Here is a 13,351-nt window from a genome sequence, read left to right as displayed (position 1 = left end):
ATTCACAAAGTGTCTTGCAGTAGTAGCAGCACACCTGCAAAGGCAGCAGATCCATGTGTATCCATACCTAGGCGACTGGCTAATAAAAGCCAAGTCATACAGACAGTGTGTTCACCAAACTTGCCAAACGATTCAGCTACTACATAATTTGGGGTTCACAGTAAACTACACCAAGTCGCACCTTCAGCCCTCCTACCTTCATCAGTATCTAGGAGCCACAATAGACACTTCCAAAGCTCTAGCATACCCAATCCAACCAGGATAGCCAGTATGCAAACCCTCATCACAAAATTTCAACCCCAACACTCTCTCCCAGCTCGAGTGATTATGCAGCTCATAGGAATGATGGCCTCTTGCATTTTCATTGTGTCTCACGCAAGACTTCAGATGCGCCCTCTACAGGAATGCTTAGCACGTCAGTGGAACCACGCTCAAGGTCAACTTACAGATCTGGTGTTAGTGGACAGCCGCAAAAATAGTTCTCTGCAGTGGTGGAACACACAAAACCTTTCCAGAGGGCGGCCGTTCCTAGAGCCAGTTCCGCACATAGTGCTAACAGCGGACACATCACTCACCAGCACGGGAGCCCATCACCTAAACCACACAATTCACGGCAGGTGGACCACTCAACAAAAAGTGCTTCACATCAATCACCTAGAATTACTGGCAATCTTTCTAGCGTCAGTCATTCCAAGCACATCTTCTCAACAAGACTGTCCTAGTCCGCACCAAAAATATGACAGCAATGTATAACATACAGAAACAAGGAGGGACACATTCTTTGCAGCTGTCTCATCTAGCGCAAAGTATATGGAGATGGGCCATTCCACAGAACATATATCTTCTGGCAGAACATCTTCCAGGAGTGAACAGTCAGATTGCAGATCTGTTGAGTCATCAGACTCAGCAGATACATGAATGGGAACTTCATCCGCAAGTTCTTCAGCCCTTTTTCCACATGTGGGGCCACCCAGACATAGATCTGTTTGCCACACACAAAAACGCAAAATGCCCAACCTTCGCCTCCAGGTTCCCACACCCGTTGTCCAAGGGCATGCGATATGGATGAACTGGTCAGGCAGATTTGCGTACGCTTTTCCGCCACTTCCGCTCATTCCACTAGTAGTAGGCAAGCTCAAACAACAGTCTCTCAAGATGATCCTAGTTGCTCTCACATGGGCACGGCAACCATGGTTCACAACACTCCTCGAACTCTCAGTAGTTCTGCACCAAAAACTAAGTCTCTCCCCAACCCTCCTGATGCAGAACCAGAGATAAGGCACCTAGATCAAGCACAACTGAATCTAGCAATCTGGCTCCTGAAGTCCTAGAGTTCAGTTACCTCAACCTCCCACCAGACTGTATGAACATTGTTTCAGGAAAACAAACAATTGTTTGTAGCTTTCTCTACCCCTCATAAAGGCAATCCCATCTCCAAAGCCGAAATTGACAGGTGGATAGTTAAATGCATTCAAATATGCTACCAGACCGCTAAACGCACATTGACAATTCCACCTAGAGCGCACTCAACACGCAAACTAGGGGCTTCCATGGCATTCTTAGGGAACTTTCCCCTAGCAGACATTTGTAAGGCAGCAACATGGTCTACCACACACACTTTCACCAAACACTATTGTGTAGATGTGCAGGCGAAGCAACAAGCTTCAGTAGGCCAGGCTGTTCTTAAAACACTTTTTCAAACCACTGCAACAGATACGGGTCACCACCGCTAGGGGAGACACTGCTTTACAGTCTATGCACAGTGTGAATTCTGCAGCTCATATGCCTCGAACGGAAAATGCTACTTACCAGTATGCATCTGTTCTTGGCATGTATAGCTGCAGAATCTCACACGCCCACCCACCTCCCCGGAACCTGTATCTGTTCCAGTGTTATCTTACTTAGATACATCACACATGGACATCTTTTCTGTTTCTTACAAACTCCATAATTTCCCTTCATGGTGAAAAACAATCTGAGGATGTAGTCGATGTCCATGCGCACTATCGTCCAAGGGAGGAGTCACCTATCTTGTGACCACAAAAGACTTCTTCCAAGACAACAACAAGATGCAAGCATCCAAGCCCAACACCAGATGGCGATCTATGCATAGTGTGAGATTCTGCAGCTCTACATGCCAAGAACAGATGCATACTGGTAAGTAGAATTTTCCTTTCAGAGCCTGTCACCCTGGGACCCCTTCCCATTTGCGAATGCATTACCACCCTCTTGAAGTAGGTGGTAATTTGCGAGTGTTTTGCGACCGCAATTGCGGTCACAAAACATTAGTACATTGATTTGAGACTCGCTATTTGGAAGGGAACGCCCCTTCCAAATAGCGAATCTCTAAACACTTCTTTGCGAGTGTCAATTCATTTGCGAGTTGCAAAATTGTGTTGGTACATGGCCATGACAATTTTAGCATGTGCAAATGGGTCGCTAACCCGCTTGAGCATGCTAAAATTTAATAATTCTATAATGATTTGTATGTCTTATATTGTGTTGTAATATACTTTTAAGGCATTTGTTGCCACATTAAGTTAGATTTTGAATTTAAGACTGAATGCCTTGCTAATTCAAGCACAAACTGGCTAGTTGAGTCTTTGTTTTAAACACCCACAATGAAGATTGTAGAGTACGCTGCCAAAAAAAGATAAGCAGAGCTTTTTTGGAGTACTATCTTCTGTTTCTTGGGACTGATTCACAGAACTAACTCAAGACAAAATACTAAACTTACTACCTTTTTGGTATTCACAGAAGGCACTTATTCATTTTGGTATTTACAGAAGGCACTTACTCATTGATGAGTACCAAAATGAGTAAGTGCCTTCTGTGAATACCAAAATGAGTAAATGGTAGTAAGTTTAGGAATTTGTCTTAAGTTAGTTCTGTGAATCGGGCCCTTTGTTTGCCGCTATTGAATATTTACCCATGCACCACACCTGATGGCTATATAGCTGCACCTACTATTTTATTAATCTTAGATGACAACATCCCTTTAGGATGATCAGACATCCCAAATGTTTATATTGGACTCATAACCTTAATGTTATTCTACCAGATTGGCAGAACTGTGGATAGTAGTTTCAAAAAGTGTTATATACTGCTTTCTCAGATAACTGTATATTGATTACGAATTTTAAAAAAACCTAAGTGACTTTTATTGTCTGCTCACGTGTATGCTTCTTTTTTATGAAGATTTAATAATTCTATAATGATTTTTATTTTTATGTTTTATATTGTGTTGTATTCAACTTTTAAGGCATTTGTTGCCAAATTAAGTTTGATTTGTTATTAGCATTATCAGTGTTTGTCTTATGTTACATCAGACATTGTTATTAAAAGCTACAGAAATTTTATGTAAAAATGCAATGGACCTTCTAATTACCAGATATTGCGTGTCTCTGATTGTGACTGATGCCAATGAGTTTACACTCATTGCCCTCAGGTCAAAAGCTAAATTGATATATTTGCTTTGTTTTACAGTGCGATCTCAGATCTCCACCATCACTGTGGCTACTTTCAACACAACGCTTGCCTCTTTTAATGTTGGATATGCCGACTTTTTCAGTGAACACATGAAAAAGTTATGCAACCAGGTGCCTATCCCTGAGTTGCCTCACGAACCATTGGCCTGCGCCAATCTTCCACGAAGCTTGACGGACTCGTGCATCAATTACAGCAGCCTGGAGGACAATGAACATATCGATGGCACCAATAACTTTGTACACAAGAATGGCATGCTTGATCTTTCGGTAATTGTGGGTTGACTAAACTGTGACTTGAGTGTGATTAAGCAGACCACAATTTTAGTCTTTACTTCTGTTTTAATGTCATCTTTAAATATATATTTTATTGAGCGGTAAAGATGATTTTTAATACACATTGTAGCAATGCCATCCAACTGCAAATTCACTGCTATCCAGTGACTATTAAGTGACCTGTTTGGAAGATTTTTGTGAAAGTAAATGTCAAGGCTCTACCAGCATCAGTACTGACACATGCTATTAGCCTTAGCAGTTGGGTTAGCATTCAAATCAGCATGGTCTGCAAATTACTCTCTTAGTCCTTGGTGAACATCCCTCCAGAACAGAACTGAAGTATATTGGAAGTAGTCTCTGTGTGAGAAACTTGGATTGCTGCTGTCTACCATATGATTGGTTGATACACACATTACTTTGGTTTACAATAAATAGATGCTGCCACAGTTATGGAACCATTTACTCTTTGACATTTTATACCTTTTCTGCTCAGGTGCCAATTGTAACAGTAATTTGAGAAGGTCCATGTTTATTCCTAATCTTCATATACTAATTCAGGCAGGTAGACAACCCACACAAAAATGGTTTATAAACACATCTTCTACACTTCTGCACCGCAAGATTATCGGTACATAAGAACTTTTGATCTGTAAAAAGTCACAATCTTACTGAAACATTGTTTGGAAAAATATAAGCTCAAATCATTATATTGAAGTGAAAGAGTATGAATGTATGTTCATTGTTAATAGCCCGATTCAATCTATAAAATACATTCTGTAGATGATATGAATAAGTGTATTGTGTCACATGGAAGTGTGCAACTTAAGTCCACCTTATTTGTTCAGTTGCATGAAACATTGTGGCTCGTACCATGGGTCTAAATTTTAGAAAAAGGAAACAACCTTCATATGCTTTTAAAGGTGTCTAGTGAGAAAATGCTGACTTTAATAATCTGTTTCCTCTACCTAGGTTGTCCTGAAGGCTGTGTACCTAGTACTGAACCATGATATCAGCTCCCGGATCTGTGATGTGGCACTGAATATTGTGGAATGCCTCCTTCAGCTGGGGGTGGTACCTTGTGTGGAGAGGAGAAAGAAGAGTGAAAACAAGGAGCATGGATCAATCTCAGTTTCAGGGTCTGGCTCAGGGTCTGGAGATAAAAGGCAAAGCGAGGTTACCTTCCAGCTCCGAGGAGCAGCTGGTGGATCCACCTGTGGATTTGGGGGCTCATCTGTTGGTGCAGGAGATGGAGGAGGAGATGGTGGAAGTGGAGGAGGTGATGGAAGTGGAGGAGGAGGATACTCTGACAAGAATGGAACCAACCCAGAGAAGGTTTGTAAATTAATTCGCCAAAAATTCTCATGAAAGATGCCTAATGCAAAAAGCAACTGTATTGTTTTCCGCTCTGGTATACATGTTTTTGGACGTTTGATAAAAGCTTTTACATTTCTTCCTAAACATTTACTCAAAATAACCCATGAAAGACTTTCACTGTGTCTGTGGGGTGTTGTTTGTAATACTAAAATCCCAGTGTTGTGCCTAATTTTTTAATTTTAAAAGAATACCAGAGAGAGAAAGTGATATTTTCCACAGAGTCCCCCCCAAAGAAACTAAACCAGAAATTCAAAAATCATTGGTTGTAAATATCTATAAACATGGGGAATGTAGGAAAACCTACCTGTACATTTTATAATACATGAGAACCGATAGATTTTTCCGATAGATACTTCTAACCGCAGATTCCTTACCATTAAATATTCACCAGGTGTCAGTCTAGATCCAGAAAACCTTGAACAGTACCTCTTTATTTATTATTTATTAAAGTTTATTTGCACAACCATAACATACAGTAGTCCAACAAGATTACATCATGCAGTAGCCCATTTGGGTATTAGTTTAAGTGATTCACAATATACATTATACACCCATGCCGACTTCCCCGCCCACCTGAAACCTGGTCACCCCACAGTGCCCCAAAGTGTACACAGATTGTCTGTTGGGCTGTGTTGGGGTTCAATTTCATCTCTCGATCATGTGTACACGTGTCCATTTTACATCAATTATCTCTGTGCGTCCTGTTCCATTAAATATTCTAGAAGAGGCCTCCAGAAGTCTCTTGACCTGGAGTAGAGCTGCAATATCTCAGCATACAGTCCCACCACTTCACTTCACATAATCTTATCTTTCAACCAGCATTTAAGCTTGGTGAACCCTTTGTCATGTGAGAGCCACCCCCTGCGGCCCAAGAGGGATGCCATTGCCAACATTTTCTACAGTCCTTATTGGGCATCCAACACACCTCCCAGTAGTAAAATCTTTGGGGAAATGGGGGCTGACCCATATATCATTATGGCAAATTCGGAAATTACTTGGGCTCAGAATGTTGCAACCACTGGACAAGACCATGCTAAATGGAAAAAAATCTGCATCAGGGGCAGCACATCAACAACAGGTTTATTCTGACAGTATCCCCTGCTTCATCAGGCTGACAGGGGTGTACTACATACTGTGTAGGTATTTGTAATGAGTGAGTCTGTATTGCGCATTCAGGGATATTTCTTTGGTTTGCGCACAACAAGATGGCCGTTGTTTGCGAGTAATGTCAATGCTTAGATCCACAGACCACTGTGTATGGCTATTCCATTCTGGTTTGGAAGTAGCACATGCCACTATACTGTACATGTGAATCACAAGATGTTTTGCAGATGGGTTTATTAACAGGAAAGATAGTTGCTCCCATTCATCTTGGGCGTCCAGAAATGCTGGAAGTAGCCACTTCAGAATGTCCTTCAGGTTATGGTTACTTAGTATATCCAGCAAAGGGGAAACCGTCCGAGCTATAAAGTCCTCCAACTAATTCAATTTGTGATTTTGGAATAAGCTCCCTGTGTATCAGCACTGGAAGCAGGGCGGAATTATGTCCGATATGTGCATATAGGTAATGTGCAATCAGCACTGGCCACAAACTGTAGGCAGTCTCCACTGAGCTCCGTCAGCCATGTCAGTGCTCTCCTCGAGCACACCACTATGTGTATCTCCCGGTCTGGATGAGTTGATCTCCAATAAAGTTGAGACTGGATGAGGGCTGGCTCGATCAGGCCGAACTCCAAATCCACATTTGCCCATCAGACATTATAAATCCAATGATGAGCAAATTGGGCCTGGATTACTCCGTATTAAAGCTCAAAATTCGGAGCACAGACCCCCCATTTTTTTAAGCCTTCTGTAACTTACAGCAACTTATCCATTGCTGTTTCCCAGCCCAAGCCAGAGTAATCGTGAGGGACTAAAATGGGAAAAGAATGCTCTGCATAGAGGGATGTTCTGGAATAGATACAGTAGTTTCAGAAGCACCACCATTTTCATCGGGCAATCCTGCCAGTAATCATCATGGGCAGCTTAATCAACCTTTGTATTGAGTCAGTTATCCTAGCAACACAGGTACCATTATTCTCCCGCACACCAGTGTCAATATCTCTATGTTACATTAGGTATCTGACCGGCTCTAAGCTCCAGTCGTTTAGTGGCGTCAGTGAAGGGAACCATTAAGGACTTGTTCCAATTTATCTGAAATCCCGACCATCCCTCTATGCAATTATATCACATATGATTGGGTGTAAGTTACAGGCAGGGTTCTTTATCAGGAGGAAAATGCCATCTGCATAGATTGATAATAGAACATCCTGTTTTCCAAAGCGGATTCCCCTATGGTGATGCCAGTGTCTTAGGAGGCAGGCCATTGGCTTCATGACAGTGGCAAATAGGACCGGGGACAGCGGGCTTCCCTGCCTGGTCCCCCTGTCAATAGTAAATGACTCAGCTAGTAAATTATTCGCCCTTATCTGTGCCTTAGGTGAATTATGTAGGAGTTTGATCCATTGAAGGAAAGCCCTACCCACACCCATTCTCTCCAGTGCTGTAAACAGAAATCCCTATCGAAGTGAATCAAATACCTTTTCGGCATCTAAAAAGGCAGCCACTACATCAAGCTTGGGGTCTGTTTGATACATACTGTAAAGAGTGTAAGCAAATTGTCTGCTGTGGAGTGGCTGGGAAAGAACCCCAACTGGTCTGACCTTACAGGGGCTGGTATTAGCAGAAAAAGCTGATTGACCAGACGTTTAGTGAGTATTTTATTGTCCACGTTAATGCGATATAGGGGGCGGTTGGAGCTACATTTATTTTTGGGTTTGCCTGGATTTAAGAGTGTAATAAAAATTACCTCAGCCATCAAGTTAAGGAGGCGACCTGTTTGGAATGCCTTCTCATAGACTGAGACTAGGATCGGAATCAGGTCCTTGGCATATGCTTTACAAAATTCCGGTAGGAGCCTGTTGCTCCTTGGAGTGCTACCATTTGTTGTTCGGCAATGACCCTTCGAGCGCCTCCTCTGTAATCAGCTGACATAACATCTCCCGCTGGTTAGGGGACAAACTTGCCAGACCGGTATCCTGTAGAAGTCTATGCCTATCATGTGTGGAATCTGTTGTTCTGGAGCTGTATAAGTGTTTGTACAAGGCAGTGAAGCAATTCAGTATGTCTCGTGATCCATGCCAGACCCATCCATCTTCAGTTGTGATTCCTACATTGTGGTTCGCCGCCTATTGGGCCTGAACAGCGATGCAAGAGGATTCGCCGGGTGTTCCTTCTCACCATAGATATGGGCTGTTTTATATTTGCTACAAAAGTTGGTCTCCCTTTCAGAGCTTCTTTATATTCACAGATTTTGGCTTGCAAAGGCGCTAACAGAGGTGCGCCCCCATACCGATCATATCTCTCCCTCAGCGATTGTAGTTCTCCCTCCAGCCTAGACAGCGCACTCCTGAGAGACTTTAAAATACCATTGATTTTGGCGATGCATTCCCCCTGAATCACCACTTTGTACGCCTCCCATAAGGTTGAAGCGGAATCCACAGATACCGTGTTTTCGGTAAAGTAGTTTCTAGTGGCTTTGTGTATGTCTAAACGCTCCATCTAGCAAATTCTCCCAATGTTGGCACCTCATTCAAGTAGTATGGGCTGTCAAAGGAAACGCCAGGTCCAGAAGAACTAGGGAGTGATCTGACATGTTAGCTGCATTTGTGTACTGGAATGCATCCAACCAAGGGTATCCTTCGTACCAAACCATGTGTCTAGCCTGGGGGAGGAGTCATGTACCGAGGAGTGAAACATGTATGCCTGGTCATGGGGGTGCAGTGCCCACCAAATGTCCACCATGCTCTAACCTCATAGGATAGTGGTTATCCCCGCCTGGTTCTGTGTGCGGGCCAAGCCCCTTTTGGAATCAAGTAGAGGGTCCAGGATTGCATTGTGCCCCCTCCCCCCAGAGCACAGTGTGAATGTCTAACATATGAATGTGAGAGATTAGGTGTGTAGTAACTTTGGACTATCTTTATTTGGTGCATATGAGTTCACCAGAGTATTATGTATGGAGCCAAACAGCCTCTGAACTAAGACGTATCGTTCCTCAGGGTCTGAAAGTGTCTTTAAGTGGTGGACATTAGTTGATCTGCGGATTAATATGGCCATCTCTCTAGAGTAAGTCAAATAGGAGGTGAAATACAGGTGAACTCCCCATGCCTTGGCGAAGGGCGTATTCAATACAGGAGTCAAGTGTGTTTCTTGGAGAAAGGCCACATTGATCTGATGTAGAGTCAGATATGCCACAATTTGGTGGGACTTTAATGAGTTGCTGAGCCCCCTAATATTCCAAGTTATTTTTTTTTAATACTCAAACCACCCTTCACCTGCCCCTCCACCCGCCCGTATATAACACATTGCTACACTTATGTGCAGCCTGGCGCTGGCACACGGCCGGAGCCCTCCTTAGCCTGCCTCCCCCATTAGCTCAGCAGCCCCATCCATTTGCCCCACACTCGTTTGAATTTCTTTGGACATCCCCGAACCAGGTACACCGGTTGTTCCTGCGCAGCACAACAGTCAACAACCCTCTTCCATTGGGCTGTGGTGAGGTTCTTCCATCTGGCGGCAATGCCCCTTTTGGCCACCACCAGGACTTTACCCTGAAATGACTTATCATCCCTAGAATCTCCTATACCTTCCAGTATCCCAAGAGTACAACCTGGGTTGTAAAGGGCACCTCCCACCCCAATATTCTGTAACGCTCCCTCACCACTGCTGCTCAATATTTTGCTACGGGGCGCAGGACCAAGTCATATGATAGATGTCTGCGGGTTCTACTGCACAACGGGGGCAACTCAGGGCTGGCAGACAGTCGGCGTGCTGTAATCTGACGGGGGTGAGGTATGCACAATAGAAGTAATAAAATTGGATAATTCTCAACCTAGCTGATATGGTGATCACTTGGGGGGCCATGACCGCGTCCCTCTAAACGTCATTCTCCATAGGTCCCAGCCAACCTTCCCATCTGGATCTTAGGTGGTCTAGTGAAGTGGGGGAGTTGATGATGAGAGATTTGTAAAACCGGGAGATCCCTCCTTGACCCAATTCACCCATAAGTATCTTCGCTTCAGGGGGGCTGAACTCATGGAGCTTGGTGCCCGTGGGCATATGTGTCGCTAGCGCATGCCGGAGCTGAAGGTATTTGTGGAAGTGTGTGGTGCTAAGTGAATATATGTGGGAGATACTGATAAGATCCCACTTCTGGAATCCTTCTTGCCGCTTCACCTCACCTACTCACTTGCCCTGCCATAAGGGTGTTTGCAGTGTCAACCTATGGTCCCAGCAGATGTAGCGGAGCGCGGAGCCAGGAGCCAGGAGCCAGGAGTACAGATCTAGTGACAGCGGGGATACTCTGGGAGATTGGAGAGCCATAAAGCATTGCTTAGATCCATGGTAGTCCCAACTCGTCCAGCTCCAACTGGTAGGCGAGATCTGCCCATCCTCCTGACATCCACTCATTGATCACCAGTAGGCGTGTGGCTATATAATACAAGTTAAGGTTTACCATCCCAATGCCCTCATCATATGGGGCCATTTGGCAGTGAGCCAACGCATGTGCAGCCTCGAATTGCCCCAAAGAAATTAGGCTGATCTGGCAGTGAGCCAATGCCATGCGCAGCCTCGAATTGCCCCAAAGAAACGAGGCTGACATTCTGTCTAAGGTATGGAACCAGTGTCTTGGGAGGTGCAGAGGGATATTTTGTAGGATGTAGAGGAAACGGGCAAGGACCATCATCTTGTACAGTGCAATCTTCCCCATAGAATTTAGGAGAAGAGTTTGCCAGTCCCGCAACTCTTCTTTGGTCCTTTAAGCAACTGAGTCAGGTTCAGGGACCACGTGAGCTCCGGGTGTAAAGCTACCCATGTCCCCAGGTACCGAAAACTCAGTCGACGGATTGGGATATTGGTTTGCCAGTCAATGCATTCCAAGGAAGGGTGCAGCGGGACCAGAATGGATTTAGCTGGGTTGATTTTCAGACCTGATACTTCCTCAAAGAGTTTGACGATCTGTAGGCAGCGGGCGCCAGAGTGCGGAGGGTCTGCCATGTAGATGAGCACATAATCCGTATACAAGGCTAGACGGTCTTCATGGGATGAGCTCCAATGCCATCCCTAGATTTGGGCGTCCGATCTAATGAGGTGGGCGAGGGGTTCAATGGCTAGGGCAAAGAGTAAGGGGAAGAGGAGACAACCCTGCCTCCTGCCACTGCATATATGGAACTCCTCCGAAAAAATACCGTTGGTCATGACCTAGGCTGAGGGGCTAGAATTTAGCAGCTTGACAAGCCCTCTAAAGTACGGAACGAATCCTGTACGGACCAGTACGGCCTACAGGTATCCCCAGTCCACTGTATAAAAGGCCTTCTTAAAGTCTATTAATAGGAGAGCCAAGTACGGAGGTAGGAGCTGTCGATGGACCAGAGCTACCTGCAAACGTCTCAGACAGTGTCTCGTGTTTCTATGGGGCATGAACCCACATTGATCGTGGTATATTAGGGTTGTGATTACCCCTTAAACCGAATTTCTAGGATTGAGGCATACAGTTTCACCTTTGTATTGATGAGTGAGATTGGGCGGTACGCTGAACATTCGGTGAAGGAAGGATCCGCTTTGGGAATAACCACTATCGTCTCTACATCACTATCATGCGTGAAGCCTCCTTTCTCCACCGCCTCCGCGTATAGGGCATGGGGGTGTGGGATCAGAAGCTCCCTAAAGGCCAGATAATATTCCACTGAGTACCTACCTGGCCCGGGGTTTTGTTTGTGGCCAGTGATGAGTTGGCTTGCTCTATCTCATTCAGTGCAGGGGGCTGATCCAGAGATTGGGAATCCACCTCGGATAATCTGGTAAGTGGAACATCTCGTAAGCAATTTGGGCTAAGGTTTGGACTGGAGTCTGGGCAACAGAGTAAAGCTGCTTTTAGTAGGATGCAAAGGTCTGGGCAATCCCCCCGGCACCTGGTACGCGCTGCCATCCATGTCAACTATTTTGAGGATAATCCTATTGGCGAGGGGGCCGGTTGCTAGCCAGTAACTGAGGAGGAGCGCCACATTTGCTTGGCTGATTCTAGAGAAATATGACGGATTTCTTCACGAATAATGTCGAGCTGGCGGGCCTGAATATCTCCAACTGTGTCGCCCCCGGCCCCCTCCAGGAGTACTGCACAAGCCTTCAGAGGAGCGAGGCGATCGCCTCCGGCCTGATACTTCTTTTTAACATAGCCTTTGGTGACGCCTCTAATCGTCGCCTTACTGGCTACCCAGAGTGTGCTCGCATCGGCCACAGATCCCTAGTTCTGTAGGAACTATGGGTGCAACTGCCCCTTGATCACTTATTTGCAGTCCCTATCCTGCACAAACCAGGCATTTAGGCGCCAGATGGGGCAAAGGGCGTCGACAGGATGTCCTATGTCTAACAACAGCAGGAAATGGTCCGAAAGACCTCGGGCAAGGGTGTGGACATTTGCAATCTGTCAGCAATTGGGGGCTGGCATGAACAGCATGTCAATTCTTGAGTGAGTATGATGGGCAGCGGATGTATGTGTGTATTGGCGAAGTCTAGGGTGCCACATTCTCCAGACGTCACAGAGTCCTAGACGGGAGGCCCAGGCTGTGAGCTTCTTGGCGGAGCCCGTCCTTTGAGAGGAGGAGGTGCCGGACGCATCCCAGTTTGGGTTCATGACTGCATTAAAATCACCTCCCACCACTGTGACCCCCTAGGGGTAGAGAGGATATTAAGGGCCAGATCCATCAAGCATTTTTCTCCTTGCAACGAATCATCTCGTTTGCGATCACAAAAAATGCGTTTGCGGTGCATCAAACCAAATTTTACGATTCGGTAACCTGTTACCGAATCTCAAAATGGGTTTGCGATTCGCTATTGGGAAGGGGCGTACTTATATATCTCATACTGGTAACTGTTTTGTATATGGTGTTTTTATTCTAATAAGTTTGTTTGTGCTAAATGTAATATTTTATCTCTTTTATGGATTATACAAATCCGAATAGAGATTATTTTGAGTTTGACTTTGACTTTGAGTGGTAGAGACTCTATCTAACCACAAATTCCTCACAGACTTTCCCTTCTGCCCCGATCTGAGTACTGGGTTCTTAACCCTGAAGCTTCTGTTAGATTCACCATTAAGTCGTGGCTCTGCATTTTTG

General features: G+C 45.0%; 1 protein-coding gene across 1 annotated transcript in view; it reads left to right on the top strand.

Moving 5' to 3' along the window:
* The window catches only part of UNC80 (unc-80 subunit of NALCN channel complex), a 3,271,126-nt gene that overhangs the window by 625,172 nt on the left and 2,632,603 nt on the right, over positions 1-13,351 (top strand). The window contains exons 12-13 of the mRNA XM_085648598.1: positions 3,487-3,755; positions 4,731-5,093. Coding sequence (XP_085504724.1) covers positions 3,487-3,755; positions 4,731-5,093 — 632 coding nt within the window. The remainder of the gene's footprint in view (positions 1-3,486; positions 3,756-4,730; positions 5,094-13,351) is intronic.

This window comes from Triturus cristatus, chromosome 3_2 (assembly GCF_964204655.1).
Source record: "Triturus cristatus chromosome 3_2, aTriCri1.1, whole genome shotgun sequence".
Taxonomy (NCBI): Eukaryota; Metazoa; Chordata; class Amphibia; order Caudata; family Salamandridae; genus Triturus; species Triturus cristatus.
The sequence above is the reverse complement of the archived record's forward strand: the minus strand, read 5'-3'. Positions and strand labels throughout refer to the sequence as shown.